The sequence below is a fragment of the Pholis gunnellus genome, assembly GCF_910591455.1.
Source record: "Pholis gunnellus genome assembly, chromosome: 2".
In the NCBI taxonomy this organism is placed as follows: Eukaryota; Metazoa; Chordata; class Actinopteri; order Perciformes; family Pholidae; genus Pholis; species Pholis gunnellus.
This window is the reverse complement of record NC_136536.1, coordinates 11,558,768-11,573,403: the sequence shown is the minus strand read 5'-3', so window position 1 is coordinate 11,573,403 and position 14,636 is coordinate 11,558,768. Positions and strand designations below refer to the sequence as shown.

The window sequence follows — 14,636 nt, the reverse complement described above, 5'->3', positions numbered from 1 at the left end:
TCTGGCCTGTTCTGATGTCACAGCTCTGGAGCGCTGAGGGTCAGAGGTCAACCTCAGGCCTGGACTGAAGGCTCACGTGTGATTTACAAAGACTGCTTTGTTTTCCTCGTCTTTGCCGTTTCCTTCATGCGATCATGTTTCCACTCTATTGCTGCATGTTGAGGAGGGACAGTGGAAAAAAATGATAAAAACGGGGATAACCATCAACCGAACAGTAAATGATACAACATAGCATGAACAGTTCTGCAGACCATAAGTAGGTATTCACTGAAGTAGAACAATCACACACTTTGTGGGACTGGTATTTTAAATTCATATTTTTGAGACATTGCACTTTTTACTGCATTAAAAGAGGGAAACACTTTACTACATGTATGTGACACATTTTGAGTGAAATGTCTCATTCATTATTGGATGGATTGCCATGTGATTTGGTGCTATAACGGTCAAGTCCCCCCCCAAAGATAAATTGTAATTCCCTCGGTGATTCTCTGACTCTTCATCTAGCCTCATCACGTCATCAAACGTGTCCAATTACTTTAGTTTATAATCAAATATCTGCAAGATGTTCACTAAAAAACGGGACTGAGATGGTTAATACAGTCAACGTACTAACAGCATTGTGAGCATGTTGACTTTAACATTTTGGTCAAGTTACGCCTCACATGGCTGCAACTATAAAGTACTTGTACGTCTTACAAATTCATGGTACTTGTACTTTATGTGTATTTTTAATACCTCTACTCACTATATCTCAGGCAAATATTGTACTTTTTACTCAACTACATTTTTTGTTATTTTTCACATTAGTTTCCGTCCCCTTCCTGTCCAGTGAAAATCATGCTTCTCCAGATGAGCTGAAGTTGAATGTTTGTGATAAAGTGAAGGATGAAATGTTCCTTTCTGCATTGAGAACATTCTCTTCTTAAACTGAACAAACTATTTACTATTTAGCCTCTTGGATCAGCAGGACAAAGAATCATCACAAAGCTGAAAACAGGGCTGTTTTTCTGAGCTCATAAAAAGCTGAGGTTGTGTTTCTTACAGGAGAGCGACTCTACAAACAGATGATCTTATAGAATAAGATGCATTGCTTTAGATTAAACTACCCAACAGTATATAAACGAGTTTAAAAAAAAAATCTACAGCAGTAAAATGCAACATATACATTATTTATAATAGTAAAACACTGACGGGGCACAATTTACCACACAATCAATACTTTTACTTTAAGTACTTTTGACTGCACTTTTCTGATACATACTTCAGGTCAAGTAAGGTTTTCAATGCAGGAATTGTACTTTCAGTGTGGTATTAGTACTTTAACCAAAGGATCCGAATACTTCTCTCATCCCTGCATGGCTGTGTACTCTTGGTCATGAAATATTGATTGGATATCTACTGGGAACTTGAAACCTCATCTGTTTTAATAAGTTTATGACACTGCTGATCTCTACAAAAAAACAAAAAAACAGTCCAGTGTTGACGTGGAAATCGTGTTTTTATTGTCTGTACCAAACTTGATTGAAGAAAACCGGGTTTTTCCGGAGTATAACAAACACATTAAAGTCCAGCAGAAACAGGAAACAGAGGCGAGAGACTCTCAGTGTACACACTTATCAGCACTGACTGTTGATGGGGGGGAAAGGTTAGCGGTCACACAAGCACCACTGTTACCTTTAAAGTCATTTCACTTCGCTCAGCCTTTTTCGTAAAACAAAAAACACAGAACGTATGAAGCTTTATTACTTAAGAAAACATGTTGATTTAAACCAGTCATGAGTACTTGATAGATAATAGTTATGAATCCCCAGAGAGGCCAAAACCTGCTGAGCATGAACTCTTTGAGGCGTGTGTGACTGAAAACGTCCAAAGAAACTTGTTGTACCGGAGTTTGATATCAAACACCCCACTCAGTCCTCAGTAACACTCAATACAACACATTTTACTACCATCATTAAACCAGACAGGACAACCAGACAATTGACAAAAACAAAGACCGCATTGTGTTACAAATCACACCTGACAGACTGTTAGAGGGAGGATACATTGGCACTGGGTTCAGAACAGAGGCCACTATGTAAAGGAGGACATCTGCTCCCTCTTTAACGTTGCATAACAAAAAGCACTTCTTCGCTTAAGGCTCGACAACACACACACACACACACACACTTGTCAGAACTGCTCGAAACGCCAGAAAGCTGCCGTTGCTCTGTTGACGGGTTAAAGTTTTCCTGCATTGAGAGGGCTCACAGTATGCAGAGAGGGGGAAATGTTCGTGTCCCGCGGTGCGTTTTTGGCCTCGGTGTGCTACGATTTGTCTCGGCATTAAGTTACCCAACAAACATGAATGGTTTTACTACCAGGATACCTTTAAAAAAAACGGTTAAGGAGTTTCTAAGTGCTTACATCTGAATCCTGAAAGTTCATTCGAGAAAATAGATGCAACACTCGATTAATTTAGAAAATCAGCAGATTAATTGACGATGACAATGTTCATTAGTGGCAGGAAACCCTACTCATTAAAAGAACTAATAATCACAATTGTAGCTTTTAAGTTACAGTAACTGGTCTTTTCACAAGCTTTAATGAGGGCAAAGGATCCTGACAGCAAGAAGCATTTTGGGAAACTCCGCACACTGTCCTCACATTGGATTTGACATTTAAGATTTGCTGTTTCAGCTTAAATTTATTTTGGGGGGGGGGGGGTTACTTCTACGTTCAGATGAACAGCAGAGGAAAGAGGTTGTTTTATTCACAGAACCCCAGTTTTAGGTGAGCAAAATGTGTCATAATACAATCATATTGAATATTTGGTCAAATTTAGTCTTAGACGCTGAAGTCCCTCAGGCATCAACAGACACATTGCTGCGTGTCAGGCCTTCAGCCAGATTCACTTCCAGCATATTTAGAGGTTATTTTGACAAAACTTGGTTGAATCGTCCGTCTGATCGTTGCCCTCCTGCATTCTCAAAACACTGGGCGGCTGCGAGTAAAACAGGCTACGTGTCCTTCAGTGTTCACCCAAAATGAATGTGAAACCTCTCAAATTAAAGCTGAAACTCGCGTAGACCTTTAACCAAAAGTTCATTGCTGGTTTTAACCCCTTTGAGCTGCAGTGCTGAGACAAAAAAAAAAGAAAAAAAAAGAAAACGTTACTGCACTTGCACATCACCATAATTTAAGGCTCTGAAACAAGATCACCCTTCAAATAATTCTTTGGACTGTCAAGGAAAAAGCATACATTCTGAAAAAAAAAAAGTAAGTGATTTGTTTTGTTAGATGTCATCTTACTCAAGGCAATTACCAGAAAACACAAAAAACTTCAGGCACCCTCTGATTGTGTGACACATTCAACCCTGGCACTGTGTTTGGAATCATGTCGCTGAAACACTAAATAACTGCACGTCTGAGTCGCTGATGGAGAGAAGGACCATCAGCGTTTGTCCAAAGAGGAATATGAGCAACTCCACCCTGATCGATCTTTGATTTCATTTAGCTCACAGGGGTGACACATTTGAACTTTTCACCTCAACTTGTGGCAAGAAAAACCCAGATAATTCAACAGAAATCCTTGAATTAAATGTAACTGAAACACCAGGAATATATATTTCTTTGTTTGCTTCATGGGCATTAGATGGAAGACAAGCGGTCTGCTGCACCCTGACACATCTCAGCTATTGTCCAAAATACCTCCAATGTTGTTTATTTTTAGAACACATTAAAATAGGACTAACATTACAAACATTTGCCCAAAACAGCAGACTTACATTAATGTAAAATAATAACAAAAAACTGTTATGAAAAATGTTTTCTTATGAAAAGAAAAATGCTATGAATAAGGCCATTGATAAAGTGATGTATTCCAAGAACACCTGTGCTGTTAACAGTTTGTGTGGAATCAACATTACTGTGTTGTTTCAAGTTAGGTACAAATATACAGTGGAAAAAAACTGGTCTCAAATCAGATCCACGATATACAATATTAAAATTGGTCATTCGGGGAGTGGAAATGGGACAAAAAGAGGAAACAAGACACCGGTCTGGCTTTCCCAGAAAGGAATATGCTTTCAATGAGGCAACTCATTGATCGCACATTTTCTTAAACCACTTTGGAAAAAACTAAATCCAACATGAGTAGTTAAGAGCAGCTCTATCACTGCACCAGTGAAAGCCTGTAAGAAGCATATGAGCCACTTTCATGGTCGGCTACATGTAGTGAACACGCTGATCAGCCACAGTCAGAGCTCAGTGTTTGTAATGTGGCTGCTCTGGACCACAAAGTATTCTTATTGGCTGGAGCCTGAGTAAGGACCACTGGTATAAAAGAAAAAAAACAGTGCATGGACTTACAAAACAGACTCTCCAAAAAGTCGAAACATTCAAAACAATCATTGTTATTTTTTTTTTGTTGTTGTACTTTTTACTAGATATTGGCATGTTGATCAAAAGGCTGCCATCTCACATCCACACGAAGAGAAAGCCACTTTCCTGGAGTTAAGAATTGCACATTTAAGGAGCCTGAAACGTGAACAGCGAGGTCGAGTGGACGCATGTGGAAGCAAAGAAAGAAAAAAAAAAAGACTGATCTGCTACAAAAAACAACAACACTTCTCTGTATCCGATACAAGTCGGCTCCAACAGAGCAACGGTTTAGTGAGCGTGGGAGAAAACAAAAGGATAAAGTTGAGATCATGACTGACAGGTGCCCGAAAACCTTTTCAAAACAGAGAAAACAAGACCAACAAAAAAAAAAAAAAAAGGAGAATGGAGTGAAGGGGAGAAATGTGATGAAACAGTAGCATACATTTACAAAAGCTCATCTGAAGCCCAACGGGACAAAATGAGGCTGAATCCTTGGTGGAAAAGAAGGCCAAGAGGAGACCCGACTGCTGCCTTGTCCCACACTAAACCCTGAGCCCTTCAGAGGAGACCACAAGATGCTTTGTCCTCTTTTCATTTAGCTCAGACCCCTATCGGCTCAAACTGCCAAATGATGTTTCAGAAAGCCTGCTGGCTCGAGGAAGTCACCATTTCAAAACACAAAACTCTTAGCATGACTAAAATTGGGACCAGCTAGCAAAAATACAAAATACACCTCAGATTCGGTTCACAATTAATGTTTTAGATGGATTTTTTTTTCTTCCTTTTTTACATTTTCCTCACGTCTGTGCAAGCATCTTCCTCCACATGAATAAAATGCAGGGTCAACAGGAGAGGCACAAATGGCTGCAGTGCCATCAAACAACAAACAATCTGGGTTAGTTTGGGACAAAGTGATTGGTGTTCTGACAGCCGGGTCCTTCAGAGGAGGTTCTTTCAAATTGATATTTAAACACATACAACCACACACATATACACACACACACACACACACACACACACACACACACTCACACACACACACACACACACACACACTCACACACAGAGAACATCACCGTGTTTTTCACACTCAAGTCCATTACAAAAACCAGATATGTACGGCACAATCTGGTTTTGGGAAGGATGGGATTACAGGGGTGGGGCCCTGAAACTCTCGCAGACCGACGGGTTTGAGGAAGAAGAGGCCGTGACCGAGGCGTTGTTGATTATTGGTAAAGGATGTTTCCGGAGAAAAAGGAGCCGAGCTGTACGGCAGCCGAAGGCTAGAAGAAGAAGTCCGGCAGGTTCAGGGGATGTTAGGTGTTTGGGGCGGGGCACAAGTCGAGATCAGGTATGGTATTGGATATAAAACCAAACTGGCTGTCTTGAAGAAGATCTCGAGGTGGGTTTGTATACCACAGCATCTAATTGAAAAGTTGCTTGCAGTTTTGATTAAAACTCCTCCTGCTCTTCAGCATCCGGTATCACAAAACCATCCTAGAGAGGAGAGAGAGAGAGAGAAATTGAATGTAACGTTAGGTCAAGCTGAACGTGGAATAACTTCCTGGTTCTGTTCAGGATGTTGTTGAAGAGGAGACATTTGACAGTGTTTTGGCTGACTTTGATATTCTTCCGTATCTATTCGAGCCCGAGTATACAGCCGAAGACATGCAGCAGAGAGAGGCCACGGCTGCGTTAGCTATGCGAGAGGATACGGTGGGGTCACTTGGGGCATCAGGAACTTGGTCTCAAGGCATTCTGCTACATTTAGGCACTTCTAGAATGGCTGAGCGAGCATGTGCTTCAACAGACTACATCTACCATCAACAATGATTGAACATCCACATAAAAACGTGGCAAATTTGCCCATTTAATGCACATTGTTGCAAATCTTGGGTTATTATTTTGGCATATTTTTCCTACTGTGATTTGCACATTAAGTCAATATTTCACCTCCTTCCATCATCTTCTGTTAAACACAGTATAGGTACGTTTTATGTATTTCTTAATGTCAATTTCCATTTTATATTCATGTTTCTTCATTTTTGCAGGAATACTTTTTTCTTCTCCTACAGCATATATTGTGACCCCCATGCATCAGAACACCAAGGCATAGTCCTTGTATGTGGAACAAAAAGTTGAAACATTTGAATAGAAGATACATAGAGTACACACACAACCATAAGTACAGAACTGCGGTGACATAATGGAGTGGTAAATAGTCAGTCGAGTACCACTGAAAACATTCAGCCTCAGCGAGCTGCATGCCATTCCTCTGCAGGAATTTACAGCGACATCAGCAGTTGTTACCAGCAGAGCAAATGGGCTTTAATCTGGAGTTGAACTCCCATGTATTGAATATATTTGGTTTATTTTTGAGGATGGAAGAATTGAATAATACGTCAACAAATCACAGGAAATGACCAAAACCCACAACGTCTTAGTCCGTCCCTCGACACTATCTAACTTCCTGTCTGTGGCGTTCAGCTCCAAGCCAACCGGTTCCTACTGAAGACGTTACTATTTACAAAACACTTCATCCACATTTGGTGCTCCAGTGATTAGGACGGTGAATGTGGGATTGATACAATGTGTGTGTGATCAGTGTGGCTCACTGATGAGTTTTAAATTAATTTCTATGGAACAGAGAAAAAAAGATCTATCAGGCTTTGACACACACACACACACACACACACACACACACACACACACACACGCAGTGTTGGTTTGGGTCTTTTTACGGCATTTAATGACCAATATAATAACAAAAACATACAAAGCCGCTCAAATTATGAATATCAAATCACAGAATTCTGTTGAGTAATTCAATTACTTGAAACCTTTATATCAATCGACTGTTTGGGCTTCAGAATGAATCACATGACTAAACTTAATTTCATACAAGTGGATGAGAACTCACGTCTGTGGCGTAGAGGATGTCGATGATTTTCTGCAGCGTGGGGTCGCCCTCTCCTTCCTTCTCCTGGCAAATCAGCTCAATGTTCCGCAGCTTACCAAAATAAAAGTCTCTCTCCTTCTCCATGTCCTGAATGGTAGATTTCAGGACCTCCACCTGTGGGGGAAAAAAAGGCCAAAACAACATTAAAGTTTTGTTTCTACTCATCAGGTGACTCCATTGATACGTCCTCTTTGAAGACACAAATAAAGCTCATTTTAGTTTATTGGCGTGTTGGAGAAAGAACACATTATTTCACTTTTCCATATTAATTGTACGGTGCAGGTTTTTGTTTTCATGCTGCAGGGCTGACCTCATTCATGAGCTCCGCCCTCTCCTCGTCGCCTCCTCCCACCCTCGGCTTCCTTGCGCTGACGAGAGACAACTTGGGCGCTACCTTGGCGACAGGTGGCCTCTGAGGAGCTGAAGTGGCGAGAAAAAGAAGTCTATGAGCAAGAGAAGAACTTACCAGTATTACTCCATTTGATTTCAAACCAGCCAGCGCTCTGACCTTGACTGAGGGCCTTTTTGGGGGCTTTGTTGAGAGCCGACTGGGCAATGTTAGGTATGGGCATGGCCTCCTGGCCCTGCCTCGCCTCAACTGGGTCGTACTCCTTCCCATCGTAGTTCGCGTCGAAGAACTTCTTGAACCACTGCACAAACTCAAAGTTGTCCTGGAACTTCCCCTTCACCAGTTTGTCTACTGGAATGATCTGGAAGCACACGGAGAGAATCAGGACCACGATGTTTGGACAGGTTGCTTCAAGCTAGATTAGATTTCATTTCAAGGATTAAGATCCAACAGCTAATCAAGTGAATGCCTCATTTCTACGGATAATGACGTTTACAAGCTTGTAAAATTTTAATTATTTTTTACATCCATTTCATATAGTCCATTTTGTAGTCTTGTTTTTTCTGTATTTTCTCTCTCTGTGTCAAGATATCAAATGTATGTTGTGTTATATATATATATATATATTATATGAATGTAAAAGGGTATATTACACAGTAAAACACATTATAGATAATTACAATCCAAATCACGCAATACTTAATATTTCAATAGTAAAAATAGACATTATGACCAAGAATTAAGCATACTAATTTGGTGCTGTGGACACAAGTTAGTGTGTACACAAAAAATACTGTGGTTTTTTCTTGTACTACACTAAAAATACTGTGGTTTTATCTTGTACTGTACTAGAAATACTTGATTCAAGACTACAGATTAAAAAAAACAAACGCACTCATTACAGACATACAGATGATACTTAAATAGTTCATCTCATACGTGTCAGTGTCAGGAAGAGAAAACTGTAACAGCTGCTCAGGGACATCCTTCACTGACAGAGCTGCTACCGACATTCTTGATAAATTGATGGACTGAGTCGGACTCAAGGCCCAAAAATAATGTCTTCAGTACTGGCGCACACATTAAAAACAAGGCGGGCCAGGATCAAAGCCACAGTGAGGACAAGACAGCAGCAGCTAAATAAATAAAGTCAGAAGTAAATCCCTTACTCAGCGATGGAAGAATCGCTCATCATGAGACAACACATGAGCGAGGGAAAAGTCCACGATGCAGCCACAATACCGGGGATTATAACCCTGAACAGCTATGAATACACCGATGTGGTCTACGTGCTCAAGCTTCTGTTACACTTATCCATGAGTCAACACCGTCCAGGCATTTAAACCACAGCACAGACAGAACGACATAAAACAAATGGAAGGCAGGAAGAAAGGAAGTTGAAACATGAATTAATTATGGCAGCTTTGTCAATATTCCTGCAGGCGGCTGCATGTTCAAAACAAATGATGACTAAGATGGATCGGCCCTGCCCGTTTCATTCTTTGTTGGCAATAACAAAAAGCATTATGAAGTGTCCAGATGTGTGATCTCAAAGAAATTAAAAGCAGTTCACTTTTTATTCCGATAGTGAAGAATAACATTAAGACTTGTAGTATACAAAAGGAAACACGCATGCCTTTTTACAAGGCAGCAGCTGAACAATGTGTTGAACCAAAATATAATTATTATGTTGCATCAGGTCATTGCTGATACATTTCTTTTGACAGATGAAAATGTAGAGTACACACACATGCACGCTAAGAGTAAATAGTATCCAAAGAGACTAACAAAGCTCTCAGGAACAACAATATGACTCATGATTAGATCAGCTGGTTGGGAGAGGACGACAGGAGTTTCATAGCAAAAAGGGACGACTGATGGGTATCATGCATCATAATTCATGTTCACTCATTTTCAGGGCTACAGATGACGGCTGTAAATAAGTTATTATTCATGTGATCCCAACACTTCCTCCAGCTGCTGCACATTAACAGCTTTTCATGTGCTTTTCAGTGGATTTTATTTTGAAACAGCACCAGAAGATGCAACCGTAGCCAGATTGGGACATTTCTGTAAGCAGATTCCTCATAGATTTGATTGTAACATTCCGCCCGCTGACATTTTTGGGCAAAAAGCATGGTTTGAACAGGGTCTTTCAAAGATATGTAATGGGTTATGTTATTTTCATTCACAACTGGAGGCCAGTCGTCCTGCACCCATTTCCATGTCATTCATGCTAGCAGACAACAGTTATTTTAAAGAAGCATTCATCCTGTCTCAGGAATAACGGAACAAAAGAGCAATTGACCTCTATTCAAAATACTTTTCATAATCCAATATGATTTTCAAATATGACAAACTAAAGGCCAGTTTTGTTAAACCACAGTGAGCTGTTGTCAAAGTGAACAAAACCACTGACAGATCCTGACTTCCTCTTATCAACGTTGCTCATGGCATCGACACAGGTTTCAGACTGTATGAACATTTCACATATGAGGGCTGCATATTATGAAATACATCTAAGATCATATTTGTTTAAAAGTTCTTTTTGCCCCAAAGCCCTCAAAAAGGAAGAAAGTCAACCAACAACAAAAAAGTGCCCTCCAATATCAGAAATTCTTTCATATATTTGCAGATCTTGTGCACTCATGCAGGATGCGTCATGTAATATTACTTACTTTGTCGACTCCCATCTTTTTGAAGGAAACCTGCAGAAGCTTGTAGTTGTGGATGTATTCATGCTCCAGCTTGGCAACAAATTTGACTTTCTTCAGAGGCAAAGAGTTGGGAAACAGCATGTCCATGAACTGGCAATATGCAGCACCTTGACAATTAAAATGATCAACAGAAAAAATTACATCACAAGTCCACTTAGTGCTCAATATATTAAAATAAAAAAATTACTCAGTGTGCGCTGAATATTCAAAATGATAGGGCGCCTAAAAACAAGAACAACATGCAGAGTAAAATGATAATAAAGCTCAATTTCCTTTCAAGTGAGAACAGACATTTATATATTTAAAACAGGTATGGCACACTCACACAACATGCCTTTAGCTCTTTTTAAACATTTCTTCTGTACCGTTAAGTCAATGAACTAGAGCTCAGGGCTGACTACCTGGCTCAAGGGCACATGACAGGCATTTACAAACAGGAGACGCATCTTAAAACAGACTGTTTATAGTTATTATAGTGCTTTTTCCAAAATGATAGAATCTCTTATTTTGATATGAAATCTGCAGATGAATAAGCCAGCTGATTATTGTATCCGTCCATCTGCGATTAAAGCAAACTGCATATGCTGTTCCGGCATGTCTTTTTATTGCACACTAGAGCTGATGGTTTGATATTTCCAGTCAAATGTACAGACAATATGCAGAGTACAACACATGTATGCACAGGCAGATGTGTGTGAAAAGAAGGTTTATAGGGTTAAAGCAATCGGACAACATTTTTCAGCTGGCCTCAATCGCCCTTTAAACCAGCATCAGCCAATGTATCTGGTAGCAACGGCTGTGCAGTGGGGTTTTACTTGGTATAAAGAATTAGACATTCTAAGACAGTAAATATAAGCACACTGTGTCGTTTGCTACCTGTGAAAATAAATATGTTCTTGTGCATCTTTGATGAAACAAAGCCTTAACATACGAGAACATGTTTCATTGGCTCGTGTGATAAAAGCAGAAGCTTCAGTTTTGCATTGTATTGTTAACTTATTCAGCATCAGTAGACAGTACAACACCAGTACAACACCAGTACAACACCAGTACAACACAATATCACTCACCCAGAAGTGTTTCAAGCGGTCTGACGACTAATCGGTTAATGAAACGCGTCTGTGACTCCCATAATAAGAGAAAGATTTTAACGAATACATTTCTTACCTGAACACAACATTTCTATCTTGGTGAGGTTCATTTGTAGAGAGTCATTGATCCAGACCAACATGTCATGACGACTTAAGTTGTCGCTGGTCACTGAGGTCGAGTACACGTTCACAGCCATTGTCGGTCACCTGCTGACGGAGAGAGGAGAACAAGAGTGAGAAAGATTTACATGACGACTGCTTTATCTGTCAGAGAGGACGGTAGAGCAGACAAACTAACTGGTCACATCCAAATGTACCGGCACAAAGCTGGTGACTGGAGACTTAATATGCATCCTTGATGCCGTGTCACTGCCGAGTGCACATTTACACACAAAGCAACGGTGGTTATTGCTTCTGAAATTATTTGTGAAGAGACAAATTCTCAGATAAACAATGGACTTTAAATAAGTAATTAACCCTTTAATGCAAATAACGATTACTTTCAAAAGTATTTTAGCGGGCTCATTATTCGGTCTGTAACATTTCTGAATATAGAAATAGAAATGCCATTTACAATTTCTCAAAGCACTTTTTTTAACTATTTAGTTCAGCGTCATAAGATAACAAGAAGCAGCGAATATTCACATTTGTAAAGCAGGAACCAGTGATTTGCATTTAAGCAATCAATATCAAATCAGTTGCAGATTCATATTCTTTTGATCAACTTAGCGCTAGGAAACAATCAAATACATAAGTTGCTGAGATTTATTGATCACATGAAATATGGAGAAAAGCTATCTGAAAATTAGCCTCCAAGATGACTTCTCATTTCAGATTTCATCGTGGTTAGAAACCTTCTTACACAACCCAGCTTTGGGCTTTACTTATGCTCAGTTACTTTATAACAAAAACAAGGTAACTGAGGTTTTACGTCATCATGTATGTACCACAATCATTACATACATCCCTTTAAAAAGGTCTGTAGTTGCAGCAGCAACAACCCTGACCCACAGTCTCTGCTGTGGCTCAGTTCCAGGTGAGACCAGGCCAGTTGTTTCCTCAACAGCTGAGAGTAGCTGGGACCTTATAAGTAAGTCAGGTTCTCTTCAGATGTAGTCAACTATTGTATTTGGATAAACAAATAATCTAATCGTGGTAGATGATATCACATGTACATGAAAGTAATCAGTAAGCAATCATGCGGTCATGTGTTGGTAAACATATTCCGTCATATGAATAACCATATTAAGTCCAGTGATTCATAAGGCAGGCTGTGTCCGATTCATTAAATAAAACTGTTGAACGTTACCCGTTTACCACTGTTTCACATATTTAATGGCTTCTACATCAGCATAGAGTTGTCAGATGTTTAGAAACAAAAAACACCAACACTTTTATTCAAAGTGGATTGAATGGATTCAAAGCAGAACAATATAGTGCAGCTAAATGAACTAAGCCAACACTATTAATAATGTACTAGTGCTAAAACAAATAGCAAGTAGTCATTCAGTTTGTGTAGAATTAACAAACATTCTCTGCTTCCAGCTTCTCAAATGGATCATTTTCTCTGATTAATATGTAACCAAGTACATTCACTCAACTACCGTATTTAAATACAATGTTGAGGTCCTTGTGCTTTACATTTTAGTATTTCCATTTGCATCTGCATTACGTTTTTGCGTATTGCTTTAGTTACTTTGCAATTTTTTTAGATAATTAATACAAAATATAAATCAACTTAAAAACAATGATGTATTATTACAGATTAATCTACCTAGCAATATATATTATGTCATTCAAGTTAGCGCCAATCTTACCAGTGATAAATGCATTAATAATTACAATCCAGAAATATAGTTAATACATTATTCTGAAATGGGCCATCTGCATAATGAGTACTTTGACTTTAGGTAGATTTTGATGCAAATACTTTATGAGTGCAGGACTACTTGTAACAGAGTATTTTCGCTCTGTGGTTATTGTAGTTTTTAAAAAATCTGAATTTACCACTGAATTTAGATTTTGGACAAAGGGTGACGCATTTTTAAATGTCATAGGTTTAATGACATGACTGCCAATTTAATGTGTAATCTTAAAATAACCGTTAATGCAGCTCGACTACTTCCGGCTAATATCAAATAACCGTTAGCTAAACGCAACAGGGCCCCCGGTGAGAAACTTGTGAGCTAACGGTAGCGGCAGTTAGCCAACTGACCAGATAACTTAGCTAGCGCCCTAAATAGCTAGCTTAGCTATGCGGCTAACCAACAGACGGGTAGTATATTTTTAGTTAACGGCTCCTACAGAAGATTGATTCAATTATTTGCCTTTCTGCTTATATTGGCGACCAATATGTAGCTATTATTTAGTTTCTGTCACCGGCTAAACCTGACCATCGGCTATTGTGAACCGGACATTGAGACGTTTTCCCCGCCCTGAACTCACCAAGCCCCCCGCTAGCTTCAGTTAGCTCGTCACTGTTAATGCGGTGAACTTTCAGCATGGGAGCTCGAAGGCGCTGGCTTTGTCATCGCTTCATCCAACAGTTACATATAGGGGCTATATAAATAGGAAGCCTCGCCCTAGCTGCTTTACTCGTAGTCAAACGAGTATGTCCCTGCTAGTCACAAGCTAGCATCGTTGCTAACAGAGCTTAGCTGCCTCAACACCAGCCGCCGTCTCACATGCCGGCTAATAACGCTAAATGACGCCGTGTTTCAGCGCAGTTAAACCTACCTGGAGTGGATTGGCTTTCACAGATCTTGGACACGGTGGTGTTATTTTTCACGTCTGTAACTCTGTGTCATAAAGAGGTCTAACGTTATCTGTATTTGTGTCGATGGTACACCTACTTCTGCTTTTTCTTCTTCTTGGCAGCTCGAGTTCTCTCTACCGGCAGCGGAAGAACCAATTTGTTGACGTCAGGACGGAACGGGGTAACCAGGGGGTAACGCCTAAAGGGCTTCTTCTTCTTTATTGGCAGACTACAAACCAACGTTTAAGGTGCATGCCGCCACCTACTGTATCGGAGTGTATAACGTCATGACTTTATGACAGTTATCGTTTAAAAACAATAATAATGTTATTTATAAATATTTTTTTTTTAAAAAGAAAAAAAAAAAACTCCATATAGAAGTTATATTCTGGATATTAAA

General features: G+C 39.6%; 1 protein-coding gene across 1 annotated transcript; it reads right to left on the bottom strand.

The window, feature by feature from the left end:
- Positions 1-1,482: 1,482 nt before the first annotated feature.
- Positions 1,483-14,363, bottom strand: mapre1b (microtubule-associated protein, RP/EB family, member 1b). Its single transcript, XM_079173326.1, has 7 exons — positions 14,218-14,363; positions 11,558-11,691; positions 10,352-10,497; positions 7,833-8,034; positions 7,635-7,744; positions 7,286-7,438; positions 1,483-5,862 (listed from the first exon to the last, which is right to left on the bottom strand). Exons 2-7 carry the CDS (start codon positions 11,676-11,678, stop codon positions 5,818-5,820), a joined length of 777 nt encoding a protein of 258 aa, XP_079029452.1. The 5' UTR covers positions 11,679-11,691; positions 14,218-14,363; the 3' UTR covers positions 1,483-5,817.
- Positions 14,364-14,636: the final 273 nt, after the last annotated feature.

Excerpts from the sequence above, each read along its gene's own strand:
- mapre1b (XM_079173326.1), bottom strand. The coding sequence starts at position 11,678 with ATGGCTGTGAACGTGTACTCGACCTCAGTGACCAGCGACAACTTAAGT. Across the intron at positions 10,498-11,557 it reads GATAGAAATGTTGTGTTCAG|GTGCTGCATATTGCCAGTTC; the intron begins GTAAGAAATGTA and ends TTAATTGTCAAG. Across the intron at positions 7,745-7,832 it reads CAAAAAGGCCCTCAGTCAAG|CTCCTCAGAGGCCACCTGTC; the intron begins GTCAGAGCGCTG and ends TCGCCACTTCAG.